At 39.5% G+C, this 15,788-nt stretch overlaps 1 protein-coding gene and 1 pseudogene across 2 annotated transcripts in view; one reads left to right on the top strand and one right to left on the bottom strand.

Moving 5' to 3' along the window:
* The first annotated feature begins 20 nt into the window (after positions 1–20).
* On the top strand, positions 21–1,628 carry LOC141549047 (rho GTPase-activating protein 20 pseudogene; annotated as a pseudogene).
* Positions 1,629–13,247: 11,619 nt separating this feature from the next.
* Positions 13,248–15,788, bottom strand: part of LOC141548558 (moesin) — a 73,838-nt gene continuing 71,297 nt past the window's right edge. For both annotated transcript variants that reach the window (XM_074277534.1, XM_074277535.1), the window contains exon 13: positions 13,248–15,338. In XM_074277534.1, coding sequence (XP_074133635.1) covers positions 15,174–15,338 — 165 coding nt within the window. In that variant the 3' untranslated portion in view covers positions 13,248–15,173. The remainder of the gene's footprint in view (positions 15,339–15,788) is intronic.

The raw sequence follows: 15,788 nt of genomic DNA, 5'->3' as shown, positions 1-15,788 counted from the left end.
CTGTTCATTAAGCACTTACTATGTGCAGGGCACTGGGTCAAACACTGGAAGAGACCCAAGTCACTGGAAGGCCCCCAAAGCACAATTCGGTCCTGATTTTTTCCCTGATGTTTGCATATAAACCATACACTTAGATCTGGTTCCAAGGTGTACATTTAGGGTTAAAAATTAAAAAAAGAAATTAAAGTAAACTAAATGACACATGGACAGCAAGATGTACGGATGAAGTGGGTGAAGGAAATACCAGTGCTGTAAAGTCATTTGTTTTAGGATGGCCTATTGTCAATTTGGTTGCCACTTTCAGCTCTCTACAACAAAAAAACAATATATCTTCTCCAGAGATATATTGATGAAGAGGAGAGCATATCCAAAGAGCATTCCCTTAAAGTCTTTCCAAAAGACAGTGGGAATTGTGCTCACTCCAAAACAATAACAATCCGGAATTCCAGTGCAATGAATAAAATCATCACCATGGCCCTGTCAATGCTAGGAATAAGTGGTTCTGTAAAAGACTATCAGCTGTGCATGAATACTGGGAGAAAAGAAGCTCCATATCCATGAGTATGTTATGGAATTAAAATGGGTCACCTTCAAGACACTATTTCTGATGTAGGAATCAAAGGACTTCATCTCCTTTGGACCTCCAGGAGTTATTCCTCAAAGAGCAGCTGCCCCAGGAGATGCAATGCCATTCCATATTGAAGCCCACCCAGGTGCCTGGTTAGGAGCCAACCACTGTCTGATCCCAGCCAGAGGATGTTTAACTATCATAAATTGGGCGCTCCCCTGGACAACATGTTAGTGTATTCAACATTCTCAATGCCAGGGCAGCTCTTTGGGGTTTCACTGTCAGAGATCTGTGAGAATCACAAGCTGCCCAAATCCGTTTTGGACATACTTTTTCTTCTAAATCAAAAAGGGCCTCTCACAAATGGCATTTTCAGGCTATTTGGGAATATGAAATCCTTCAGAGAGTTGAAGGAGAAACTTCACTCAGGGACTGAGGTGGACTTAAGACTCTGAAACTATTTTTGTGACATCATGCATCTTAAAGAGTTTTCTTTGAAACATTCCAGGAAGTATATATATTTTTTTCATCTGATCTCTTTTAACGGTGCATCTGCATCATAGATCAAAGCAATGATGAAGACAAGATAAACACAGTTCAGAGGCTAATAGAGCAGCTTTCTAGAGCCAGTGTCTTTCTCCCACAGTATTTATTTGGGATGTTACACAGCAATGTGCAACAATCTGCATCCAATCAACTGATATCTTTTAATATGGCAGTGTGCTTTGCTCCCAGCATTCTTTGACCACCGTCTTCTGCCAGTCCTGGGCTGGAGAATGAATTCACCAAAAAAGATCTCTCCACTGTACAATTTCTAAATGAAAAATTGCTACAGGATATTTGGAGAAGAAATTGCTTCCCTCTTGAGAGATATTTATTTCAATCATCTGTGACAGAGAAAATGACTTTTTCCAACAGCTTTAGAAAATGAACTAAATGATGATGTGGATGTTCCTTGCAGTGACATAATAAAGAAGCTGGGTCAGGACAGCCAGAGCATGGGCTCTCACTGAGTGAGTGTGACTTGGACCAGCCTAAAAATGAAAAAACAGTCAACTGAAACTAAATCTAAGTAGTTGAGCACACATTATATTATTCTATATGTATAATAATATTATATATTATTATGTATTGTATCTAGGAAATACTTTAACATGTTTAACATGTATATGACTACCTGCCATCTAGGGGAGGGGCTGGAGGGAGGGATGGGAAATTATATTTATATAAATATAAATTTATATTTATTTATATTATTATTTATTATTAATTATATATTATTATATGTGTATAATACTATATATTATTATGCATATTATTATATATAAAATATAATATTACATATTATATTATACATATAATCCTTTGTATTCTTATACATTGTATAGATTTGAGATATAAGACCTTTATATGAGAAACTGTCTATAAAATTGTTTCCCAATTTTCTACTTTCCTTCTAATCTTGGCTATATTAGTTTTATTTGTACAAACCCTTTTTAATTTAATGTAATCAAAAGTATCTATTTGACATCTCACAATGCTCTTTACCTCTTCTTTATTTGTAAAATTTTTCTCCTATCCTTAGGACTGGCAGGTAATATGTTCCATGTCCTTCTAACTTACTCATGTTATCTCCCTATATAGCTAGATCACATATCCATTTTGATTTTATCTTGGTAAATAGTAAAGGATATTGGTCTATCCCTATTTCTGCCAGACAGCTTTCCAGTTTTCCCAACAATTTTTACCAAATAATAAATTCTTATCCCCAAAGTTTAAATCTTTACATTTGTAAAACACACGTTTATTGTAATCATTTACTACAAGTTTATTGTATTATGCCTGTGCTGTTCCACTGATCCACCTTCCTATTTCTTAACCAATAAAAGGTGGTATTGCTAATTACTGCTTAATAATATAGTTCAAGATTAAGATCTGATACTGCTACATCTCCTTCCTTTATATTTTTCGATCCATTAATTTTTTTAATCTTTCATTCTTCTAAATGAACTTTGTTATACTTTTTTCCAGCTCAATAAAATAATTTTTGGTCACGTAATTTGGATGGTATTGAATAAGTATGGGTAGCTAGTTGGTGCAGTGGATACAGTTTTGGGCCTGAAGTTAGGAAGACTTGTCTTCCTGAGTTCAAATCTGGACTCAGAAGCTTTCTAGTTTTGTGCCCCTGGACAACTCAAGTTAACCTTGTTTACCTCAGCTCCTCACGCATAAAATGAGCTGGAGGAGAAAATGGAAAACCACTTCAGTATCTTTGCCAAGAAAATCACAAATGGAATCACAAAGAGTCAGACATGACTGAAATGACTGAACAACAACAAAAATAGACTATGTAGATAAGTTTCAGAAGAATTGCCCTTTTTATTATATTGGCTCTGTCTATCCATAAACAATTTATATTTCTCCAATTACTTAAATTTGTCTCTATTTGTATAAAGAATATTTTATAGTTATGTTCATGTAATTCTTGGGTTTATCTTTGCAGGTATATTCTCATGTATGTTATACTATCTGTGATTATTTTAAAGATTTAAGGTGTCTACCTTTTCTTGCAGGTTTTGTTGTTGATTTATATAGCCCAGATTCTAAAACTGTGGTTTTCTACCCCATATAGGATTTTTAACTGAATGTGGGGGTCGTGAAAATTATGATTTATTATTGGTAAATGTTTGATCTATATACCTATTTTATATTCCTATATACCCCCCATGGGTCATGTAAAAACTTCTCAGGCAAAAAGGAGTCATGAGAGTAAAAAGTTTAAGAAACTGTGAAACATAGAAACACTGAAGACTTATAATATGGGTTTATTTTATATTCTGCTACTTTTGCTAAGATCATTGTTTAGGTTTTTAGTTGAATTTCTAGAATTTTTCAAATATATCATTTGCAAAAAGAGATAGTTTTTTCCCTCATTGCCCATTCTGATTATTTCACTTTGTTTTTCTTCTTTTCTTGCTATTAGTATTTCTGATACAATATTGAATGATATCACTGATAATGGCACTCTTGTTTCGCTCCTGATCTTATTGGGAAGACTTCTAGCTTATCCTTATTACAAATAATGTTTGCTGAAGATTTCAGTTAGATGCTGAGTGGGGATCTCCACAGACAGGTGTGAGTGAGTCTAGAAATCACCACGTATGAGGCCTGACCCAGTTGCATTTTTGTGAGGGAGGCATTCAATGTCCACTTAGGGGCATAGATGATAACACCTTCTATACATTGCTTTTCCATATATACAGTAGCCCTGGACAAGGGTCAAGAAACAGCTTTGTCTCCATCAAGCCCTGATGGTGGGGTAGTCTTTCTAACTCCACACAAAGGAGGGCACTGAGATCCTGAGTGGTTCTTGGTTCCACTACATGGTATGTTTCCTAGAAACCTAGAGCCATTTCTGAGATTTTCGTCCCATTTTTTCTTACATCTCTTCAAACAGAACAGCAGAGAATGGTGGCGGCAGCAGTTACAATGGATTCTGCAATCAGATCTCAGCCAATATGTGGCTGTTCAGTTTGGAGACAGTTTTCCATTTTCATTTCAGAGGAGATGCTTTCATTTGTGCCAACATGGAATCTTTGAGTCTTATTCTTCACTGAGGATATCGGCTCCTGGAGTTAGAGGCCACCTGGAAGACAGGGGAGGACAGGGACCTCCTCCCTCCCTCAGGCCCCAGAATAGATGTCTGAGTATTAAAATGACATCTATAAGGGCGAAATTCAGAAATTTGGGCTTGAAAACATAGCACTAGGCAAACCACTTCAATTTCTGAGCCTCCTTTTACTCATCTCTAAAATGAAGTGACTGATGTGGATGAGTATTAAAGTACCTCTTTCCTCTGCCTCTCTATGCTTCTATTCTTAAAATTTTTTTTAAAAATGTATTTATTATTTATTTAAAACTTAAATATAGAATAGAAAAGAAAGACGGAAACATAAAAATAACTTTGTTATGTGCACAGCAGAACATAAGGGAGGATTCAAAATATGTAATAATAAATTGCCATTTCAAGAGAACATTTATGAAAGATGGCCTTGGGTGAGAAGGAGCCAGCACACCCATGAGGGCAGAAGCAGTGAGTCAGGGTCACTGCTGACTGTGGACACTTTTGGAGGGTAGAGCTCTTGGTTTGGGATTCTAGGTCAGAAAGGAGAGCTAAAGTGAAGGCAGAAGCAACACCCTCTACCCCATGATTAGTGAGTGGTCTTACACTAATACCTCTTTATTAAAAAAAAAAAATGAGCCAACAAAGAAGAAGGTCTCAACCATAGAAACTTGATATAGTAACAAAGAAGATCTGAAATAAAAAAGCTTTTACCCCAAAGAGTAACATGAAATGGCTATCTGCCTAAGAGAATTTATAGAATTCAAAAAAGAATTTAAAAATCAAATAAGAGACATTGAGGAAAAGCTAAAGAAAAAAATCCAAGAAAAATAAGAGTATGAAAAATGTTTACCAACTAGAAAAGGAAATACAGAATCTCAGAGATGAAAATTAGAATTGGGCAAGGGAAAGCCAGTGAAGATATGAGACCAAGAAATAACAAAACATACTAATTAAAAAAATGAAAAAATAGAATAGAATGTGAAACATAAGAAAAACAACAGATCTGGAGAACAGATCAAGAAGAGAAAATATAAGAATAATTGGACTACTGAAAATTGTGACCAAAAAAAAATAATGTTGACCTAATAATGAAAGAAATAATCCAAGAAAATTGTCCTAGAGTGATAGAACATGAGGGGAAAGTAGAAAGAGAAAAAATCCACCGATCACCACCTCAATGAGATCCTTTGCAGATAACACAAATGAATACTATTGCCAAATTTTGAAACCCCCAGATTAAAGAGAATATTTTGCAAGAAACAAGAAAAACAACTCAAATATGCTGGAGCTACAGTTAGAATTGTACAAGATTTATCAGCAATAATACTGATTAACAATAACAATTACACATGATAATAACAATAACAAAGTGAATTAATAATAAAAATAATAATAATGCAAGTCCTGGAGTCATATATAGCAATAATCAAAAGAACTAGGTCTGCAACCAAAAATACTATATTCAGCAAAGTTATCTATAATATTGAATAAGCAAAAAAAAAAAAAAAGAACCTTCATGAATGTGTAGTACTGAAAATTCAGGACTTACTATCAACTAAACTCGAATTTAATAGAAAATTTAACATATAAGAGGCAATGTCAAAGATTAATTTCAAGGAACTCAACATGGATAAATTGTTTACGTTTTCCCCCCATGGGAAATGTATACCATATGTATAATATTGGTATCAACATGCTAATCAGTTGGGGAATGGCTGAATAAGTTGTGGTATATGAATGCTATGGAATATTATTATTCTATAAGAAATGATCACTAGGATGATTTAAGAAAGGCCTGGAGAGAGTGGAGATGCTGAGTGAAGTGAGTAGAGAACTAGGAGATCATTGTACATGGCAACAACAAGACTGTGATGATCAATTCTGATGGATGTGGCTCTTTTCAACAACGAGGTGATTCTGGCCAATTCCAATAGACTTGTGATGGAGAGATCCAATTCACCCAGAGAGAGGACTGTGGGAACTGAGTGTGGATCACAACATAATATTTTCGCCTTTTTTGTTCTTTACTTGTTTTTTTTTTCTTTCTCATTTTTCCCCTCTTTGATCTGATTTTTCTTGTGCAGCATGATAAATGTGAAAATATGTATAAAAGAACTACACATGTTTAACATACATTGCTTGCTGTTGAAGGGAGGGAAAATTTGGAACACAAGGTTTTACACGGATGAATGTTGAAAACAATCTTTGCATATATTTTTAAAATAAAAAGCTATTATTTAAAAAAAAAAGATTTACATCAACAATAGGGTAGCACAAAAGATTGGGGCAGAGTTAAAGTAAAAATAGTAATTATGTAATGCAAATGAGCTGCAAAGGAAGAATAGACACAGAGGCATTGGGGAGGAGGCCTTGTAGTTCTGAAAACCTACTCATATTGGAAATGGGTTAAATAGACAACACTATGTATACACTATGAAGAGTGTAGCACACTTCAAAATCTATTAAAAAATAGGGGGGATGGGCGGGTAGAGAAGCAAAGGGTAAGGGAAGAAGACAAGGGAGGGATCCAAGGATAGGGAGAGGTTAAGTAATAGCTAGGAAAGTTATGGAGCAGAATTTAATCAAAGAGTCAGCAAGAATAGGAAAGATGTGTGTGTGTGTATATATGTATGTATGCTTGTGTGTATGTATGCGTATGTATAGATCTACATATGTATATATAAATATACCTTTTCTTAGCTGTAGCTTGCTTGAGAGTGGTGGGGGAGATGAAAAGGGGAAAAAAGAATAAAGTAAAAAAGGTGTGCAGCAGAGAACAAAAGAACAATTTACAGGGAAGTTATAAATGCACATCCATGAAGATAATTTCTTCTTATGCTTTCTTTATCTGGTAATTTGTTGTTATATATTTTGAATCCTCCCTTATGTTCTGCTGGGCATATGGCAGTGTTCTCTTTTGTTTTGTTGTATTTTCTCTTGTATCCCCTTTCTGTTTTTCTTTTTTCTTATTCTGTTTTTTAAATAAAATAAATTTTTAAAAATATAAAAGAGAACTTTATAATAATAGAATAATAGAGCAACAGAATATTGTATTCAGAACTACCCATCTTTTCTTTGCTTCCTTGTAGGTTGGTTTTTTTTTTTTTTTTGTACTCTGCTGTATACTTTATTCTTTTCCCTTCCCTATCTCCTCCAAACAGGCTACAGTTAAGCACAGATATATTTTACACACACACACACACACACACACACACACACACACACACACACACACATACACACACACACTCACACTCACACTCACACATCTAAAACAATATTAATATGGCTGACCTATAATGTAGATTTCTCTTTTTTGGTTTAATCTTTTTTAATATTGAATTTGTGTAAGATCAGTGATTACAACCCCTACTTTTTTTTCTAATAATTTCTACTCCTGATCACTGTTAACTGTGTTTGTATGTATCTCATTTCTTATCCCTGCTATATTTTCTACTTCACTTCTGCCCATTAACTTGCCTGGTTATCACTTAATCTCTACCTCTGATTCTTTATGATATCTGATTGATTTCAGTCAGTGTATCTGTGTGTGTGTATCTGTGTGTGTGTGTGTGTGTGTGTGGGTGTGTGTGTAGCATTCATATACTAAATAATCAGAGGGTTCTATGATCTATGATCTCAAAGCATTGGATACTTTCTAAAATTTAACTTATCAATCCCAGTTAACTTTGGAGGTGGTAGAGCCAAGATGATGGGTTAGAGACAGCAACCCCACTGAACTCTGGCAACATTTTAAAATTACAAAATATCACTGAAGGAAAAAAAATCTTTAAAAATTGGAATTGAGCAACTAGAAGCTTCATGAGACATTAAGAAACAATATAATGAAGTGAAAGAATGGAGAAAAGTAGAAAAATGTGAACTATCTTATCAGAAAAACAACTAATGTAGAAAATAGATAAAAAAGAAATAATTTAAGAATGATTCGAAAGCCATGATAAAAAAAAGACACAAAAGGAAGAACTTTTTCAATGGATGGGGAAATTGGGGGATGGACAATGCTCACACCTCACTTTCACTGGAAATGGCTCAAAAAAGGAAGAATACATATACACAGTTGGCTGCATATAAAAACCTATCTTACACAATGGGGAAATTGGAGGGGAAGGGAATGGTTATAATCTTTCATTCTCAGAGGACCCAAATGATATCACTATGTTAGAGCCAAGTTTACAGTGTGGTTAACCATACCTGATCAGACCAATACAAGCGCAGAATGCTCTACCACAGGTCAGCACAAATAGTCCATGGGAACACTTGGAATGGAGTCTCTAAATGTGTGCGTCTCATGTTTCTTTTGAGCTAATTCAGTTTTGCCTTGCTCACAGAACACAGCACCATGCCTGATGAGGGCATACCGTGCCATCCTGTGTCAGTAGCTCCCATGTCACATAATCGATTCCTAAATTCTTGAGAATATTCTTGTATCACCTTTTCTGATCACCATGTGAGTGAGTGCTTGCCACGTGTGAGTCCTCCATAAAAGATAGCAAGTGTACATTTGACATACAAAGAATATAGCTGGCCCATCACAGTTGAGTTCTCTGCAGTAGGGTTTGAATGCTTGTTAGTTTAGTTCAAGAAAGGACCCAAGTGTCTTCAGAATCTTTCCAAGACAATTCTTTTTTTTTATTGAAGTTTTTTAATTTTCAAAAGCTATGCATGGATACTTTTTCAACATTAACCCTTGCAAAACCTTGTGTTCCAATTCCCCCCTTCCCTTCATCCCCTCCCCTACAGAGCAAGTAATCCAATATAGATTAAAAAATGTTAAATCTAATATATGCATACATATTTCTTCAATAATCTTGCTGCACAAGGAAAATCAAATTAAAAAGGAAAAAAGGGTGGGAGCAGGAGGAAGAGGAGGAAGTAGACGCCCCACAGAAGTTTTGAAGAGGGTTGCTAGAAGATATGGGAAAATCTCTGGGTATGGGACTAAGGTGGGATGGAGGAAGACGCCATGGAAAATGAACAAGATGAGGAAATGGGGGGTGATTGAGGAAGAATGAAGAACTGTATGCTGAAATGCCCTAGTATGAGGGCAGGAAGTGGGAAGGAAAGCCTGTAGGCCAGGCCCTGACCTTTTGGAAGGAGAGAGGAAGGAGTCTGTCCTGGAGATCTGCAGGCAACAGCTACCAGAATTTTGATTGGATGACAGATGTGGACTGAACCTCTGAGCAGGTGAGATTCCTGAATGATGGAGGAAGAGGGAGAGCCTCAAGTCACAGAGGGGAGCAAGGAATCTTCTACCTCCCCTGTCTGAGCAGGGAAATAAAGGAGACTGCAGCCAGGAGGCTATGCCACAAGATGAAAGGCGTGGGAGGGAAAAGACTTAAGACCAAAGCAAAGTGGTTACCTTTTGAGCAGACATTCCCAAGAGCTATTAGGAGGAGGCTCGGGGAGTTGGATTAAAGGAGTGTTCTTTGCCATGGGTGCCATGGGGAGTAAACCTGAGGAGCTCAGTGCTGAAAATATGTATATTTTATACATTTCTATCTAGTTGAAAAATTTATAATTTATATTTCTATTAATTCTGAAAATATCTATATTTTATATTTCTATTTAACCCTGAACATGTTGGTATTTCTATTTATGCTGAATTTTTTATACTTAATATTTAATATTTATAGTAATGGCAGGTCGGGGAGGGGGTCACAAATCTCTGCCAAAATCCCAGACTGGTAGAGCTAAGGGATTCGGATTGCCTCTAGTCCAACCCTGATCTGCTCCTTTCAGTAGCCCTCACTCTGCTTGGATATGTCCAGTGATGGGCAAGTCTTTACCTAGCAGAGCTACCCAGTCCATGTATATTGTTGTTATTCAGTTGTTTCAGTGATGTCTGACTCTTGTGACCCCATTTAGGATTTTCTTGGCAAAAATACAGCCATGGCTTACCTTCTCCAGTTCATTTTACAGTTGGGGAAACTGAGGCAACCAGGGTAACACAGCTAACAAGTGTCTGAGGCTGGATTTGAACTCAGGAAGACGCTTCTTCCTGACTCCAAGTTTGGCACTCTATCCCAGAGTCCATTTTCTGTAGTTCTAATTATGTTTTTGTCTGCACCAAGCCTTTTCGATACCTGCTACCCAGCCGTCCTAGTTCTTTTTTTCTAGGCTAAGTGGAACAAATCTTTTCTGAGGTGACAGTCCAGCAAGTATTTGAAACCTGCCATCTAAGACTTCCCAAGCCTGCTTTTCTTGAAATACTTCCAGTTCCTTCAACAGAATCTCATATAGCCTGAACTTCAAGGCCTTTCCTTTTCCATGTCTGCCCTCATCTGGAATAAGTTCTATACTATGGTATAGAATATGGTATAGAATATACTATGGTATAGAATATGGTATAGAATATACTATGGTATAGAATATGGTATAGAATATACTATAGTATAGAATATGGTATAGAATATACTATGGTATAGAATATGGTATAGAATATACTATGGTATAGAATATGGTTTAGAATATACTATGGTATAGAATATGGTATAGAATATACTATGGTATAGAATATGGTATAGAATATACTATAGTATAGAATATGGTATAGAATATACTATGGTATAGAATATGGTATAGAATATACTATGGTATAGAATATGGTATAGAATATACTATGGTATAGAATATGGTATAGAATATACTATGGTATAGAATATGGTATATTCTTTCCTGATGAGGATGGCTTTGAGACATCTGAGTATAGATGTCCCCATAGTACAGATGTGAAGTGGGGCACAGCTGAGCACCGGGGCAATGGTCAAGGCATCAACATTTGAATCCCCTTTTGAAAAGGATCCCATTTAGCTGATAGGTACTATTCAGATTGGAAATCCAAATGAAAGGGGACCAGAATTAAAGATTTGGGGACATCAGAGACAATTCAAACTGGATCTGGTTCATTGATAGACAATGTTCAGATTGGAAATCCAAATGAAAGGGTCACAGAATTGTAGATTTGGGGACATCAAAGGCTATTCAAACTGGATCCTGGTTTATTGACAGGAAATGTTCAGACTAGAAATCCAAATGAAAGGGCAACAGAATTGTAGATTTGGGGACATCAAAGGCCACTGATCTCTTCATTTTACAGAGGAGGAAATGGAGGTTCAGGAAAGGGAAAGGATTTATCTAAGATCATACAGCTAAGAAGCTTCCAAGGTAGGTTTTGGCTCTAGGCCTCCAGACATTTGGCCTAACCTCCAACACATCATACTGTTAATTGTGTGAACAGCTTCTGAGCTCCAGACACAAACTCAAGATGTTTTGCTTCCAGACCCTGGGAAACACTAGGATGAGCCCAATCCAGCCAGCTGCTTTGCTAGAGACTTTCCCTGCTGAAGCACCAATCTGGACTGCCCACTAGGGGGCAGAAGAGACCCACTCCCCTAAGCCCACTTAGGTCTAATGGAGATATCCACTCATACTACTTTAACTGGAGCTTCCCAAGTTCTTCTTGTGGACTTTGGGTGGTTTGGTCCATCTCCGTCGTCTCAAGGCTGGGGGTACTTTGAGTGCAGGACCAGCATTCTCCCATATGACCCAGTACCCTTAAGAGTTTACTTGAATCCTGACATGTTATGGCAAGAAGGGACCTTCAAGCCTACTCAGATGTCCTCATTTCACAAGAGGGAAATTGAGGCTCAACATCACAGCTGTCCAGAGAACACAGAGCAAGATGGAGCGGGGAATAGACTTGAGGAAATGTCTGATCCAAGGGAAGCCTTCAGGAAGTTTCACAGCCCTGGTGAGGTATCCCCATGATGGACCTTCCCAAATGCACACACAACTCACTCTGCTCCATGCAAGGAACTAAGCTCCTGGATAGTCTTCACTTTCCATACCTCCAGACATTTGGATAGTGAGATCTTTCCCTTTCCTTGCCCATCCTTCAAACCCCAAACTGGGAGGCCATTTGCTACTCAATGTTCTTCCCCAGAACGGGGACCTTTCCCTGGGACTATCTGGTTAGTGGCAAAGCTATCTCGCGACACCCAACTTCCCACAGAGCAGCCGGAGTGAATGCTGAAGACAGAATCCTTCTCCTAACAGGAGCTATCACTTAGAAACGGCACTACGGCTCCGGGGGTTTTGCCAAGTCATTTATTCCTCGCCTGGTCATACCAGGTCACTGCCTCAATTCGTTTTGCTCAATGGTTCTTCCGTCTTTAATTCTGGAGCAGGACGCGTATCTGGAAAACATGATGATACAGAAACACCACAATGGAAGTAACCACAGTTCTCGAGGACTTGTGAGGAGACAAGCCGCCCACCCTCAGCTGGAACTGAGGGACTCAGGGTGCATAAGGAGGGAGGTTTTTCAGGACATGGCTAATGTGAGAATTCGTTTTGTATTCCTTGTTTTATCAATGGGAGAAGGAAAGGATTCAGTATTAGAAATAAAACTTAATTCCAAAAGAAAACCTAAAAATTATTTAAAATGTAAAATTCTGTATGTAAAATGGAAGTTTGTTATATAAAACGTAACACTTTGTATGTAAAATGTAAAACTGTATAGAAAATGTAAAACTGTGTATATAAAATGTAGAACATTTGTATATAAAATGTAAAACTTAAAACTTTGTATATAAAATGTAAACTTTGTATATAAACGTAAAATTTTGTATGTAAAATATAAAATTTTGTATATAAAATGTAAAACTGTATAGAAAATGTAAAGCTGTATATATAATGTAACTTCGTATATAAAATGTAAAATTTTTGTATATATAATGTAACATTTTTGTGCATAAGATGCAAAAATATAAAAAGAAATTGTGACAGACACAAAGATGGGAATAAAAAAAATGTTCAGTTACATCCCTAGTCCCCTATTCATGAGACTTTCTTGATAGGGATGCTGGAGTGATTTGCTACTGTCTTGAGGCCAGATTTGGACTCGGGTCACAAAACATGTCACGTCCCAACCCATGTCCCCTCACACACAAGTTTTCAGGCCACCCAGGGCACTCCCTCACACAGTAGGTACTTAATAAATGCTCCCTAAATAATTGAAACCAAGCCAAAGAGTGGGGGTAGTTTCAATTTTATTGGCACTGAAACCGAACATGATGTGACCTTAGAATAAACCCCTCCAGACAAATAACAAAACAAAACAAAAAATAATAATAAACACATAAGACGCACGCACAAAGTCTAGCCTTCTGTCCCAGCCTCCCATGGGGCAAATTACTGCCCCCAACTCTTGCCTTCTGGGACACATCAAGTTAGCCACTGGGGACTAAAACACAGCAAGAGGGCTGATACATTTTACAGCAAATCATGAGACTTGGGCAGGAAGGCAGATGGCAGTTGTGGGCTGCTCCCCTCCGTCCGAGTCCCATTGCCCAGTGGAGAAGGGAAGAGAGAAGCCAGGTCTGTCAAAACCCAGAGAAAGCAGACAGAGACAGAAAAGGAGCTGCAGAACAAATAATAATAATAATAAAACAATCTAGCATGACCTATTGTGATGTCATCACTAATACAGAAAGCGTTTTAACATTAATTTCCTGCAAAATATCTTCTTTATAATACAGTATACACTTTCAAGGTGTGGGAGAGGGACGGGAGGCCGAAGCGCAGCCCTGCTCCGAGAGGAGAACGAGATTCTATTTATGCATAAAGGAAGGAGGGAATCCCCGTTTTGTTAGATGGTGGGTGGGGGAAGGGTACATCATACAGGCATCATATTGGGAAGGCCCTGGTGCCCCCCAGCCAGCCTGGCAAGGATGGCTCAGCAGCGTGCTGGGCAGGGTGAGGTGGGTCGGGCGGGAGGAGGGGGCCTAGCGCATTGTACGGTGATTGACTCTTTGTCAGGAGGATTAAGGGGGAGGAAGAAGCTACAGGAGGGATGACCAAGAGAAAAGTGGCCCAGAGCCAGCCTCCCCATTGCCTAGTGCTCCGGGAAGGGGGGACGGTGGAAGAGAGGGGCTCTCTGCAGGGATTGTATCGTAGAAAGCGTGATCCCATCCCCTCCACACACACCATGGAGATGTGCCTTAGGAGACTGGAGGCTCTCTGGTGTGGAGAAGTCCCATTCAATTAGCCCCCTCCTACACGCAGCTTAGGCAAAAAGAAAGGTCTGTCTGTTCAGGCCTTTGAGATATGGTGGATGCCACAGACCCAGCGGGAGGATGGGTGGCCCCTTCCCCAGGACAGGGAGCTGCGGGCTGGGAAATGCTCCTTCTAATCCCCTGGGGTTTCTGGGAAGGAGGGGTGGGGAGAGGGGCTGGCCCACATAGGGGAGAAGGGACAGCCCCCAAGGCACAGGTGGCCAGTCAGAAGGCCTCCTCAACAGCCCCCATAAGGCACCCAAACAGCTCCCATAAGGCACTGTTTTGCTTGGGGGTGCTGGGCAGCCAAGATTTAAAATGTTTTTGGTGTCTTGCTGGGAACTTCCTCCCTCCATCCCCCCCCCCCAGAGTGCCGAGTGATGAAACTCAAGTAATGGGGCCAGGGTCTGGGAAGGGAAATCAGGAATGGCCCAATTTCTCTCCCCATCTTTATTTCTCTCCTGGTGGTCTAAAAGGGTTCTGGGTAGATCAGGCTTGGGAAATGTCTCTGGTCTTTGGAGCGAGACAGTTAAACAGACTTCCCTTCATCTTCTTTCTGTTCCTGCCCTGCACTAAGCCATGGGAACTCATGCCTAGGCACTGTGCCTTGTGACTGGGGGCTCCCTGGGAGGAAGGAGAAAGGGGCAAGCCCAGCAAAGAACTGTGGGGGACAAGGGTAGGAGCGGAGCCTCTGGAGAAAGAAATTGCAGGCCTAATCTAAGCTGGCAGCTATGGGCCAGGGAAGAGGAAAGGAAGGGGTTTGAATTTCTCTCCCTCCCCCTGTCTCCTGTGGAGGAAAGGAGGGTGCTCTGGTTGGTTGTTTGAATCAGAAAAGGCAAAGGTGAGGGGGGGATTGGGGGAGAGGTCAGAGATGGCTGGGGGGAGGGGGAAAACGGGGACCAGATTACATGGACTCGAATTCATCAATTCGCTGCTTGGTGTTGCCCTGGCGGATCTGACGCAGCGTTTTGTACTTGTCGCGCCCCAGACGCATGTTCTCTGCGTGAATCATGTCGTTGGTTGTCTTCTTGGTCTCATCTCGGGCGTTGGCCAGCTCCGAGGTAAGGGCCTAGGTTGGGGGGAGGAGGGAAGGAGAGCAGAGAAGAAGCTGAAAAGAGCGTTCTGACCCCACTGGCACGAGACACAGCCTGAGGCCTGAGGATGATGATGATGGCCACTCACATGGACACAGCATGTATTGACTGACAAAGAACTTTCCCTCATGACAATCCCTGAGCAGGTGACAGCACAAGTATTAACCTGGACATTTCCCAGATAGGAAACTGAGGCTCAGAAACGTGGTGACTTGCCTAGGGTCACTCAGATAGTAAGTGTCGAAGCCGGAACTCGAATCCAGGTCACTTAAAAGATGGGGCGCTGCTGCTCACCTCCAGGAGAGGACAGAGAGAACGGCCTCAGAGCCACAGGAGGGCTTTGGATTCGACCGAACTTCCCGACAGAAGGTCCTCCCCACCCCTGCTGCCCATTGCCATCGTCTCTGTGCTTTACCCATAGTGCC

The sequence above is a fragment of the Sminthopsis crassicaudata genome, chromosome X (genome assembly GCF_048593235.1).
Source record: "Sminthopsis crassicaudata isolate SCR6 chromosome X, ASM4859323v1, whole genome shotgun sequence".
In the NCBI taxonomy this organism is placed as follows: Eukaryota; Metazoa; Chordata; class Mammalia; order Dasyuromorphia; family Dasyuridae; genus Sminthopsis; species Sminthopsis crassicaudata.
This window is presented reverse-complemented; position numbering and strand designations above follow the sequence as displayed.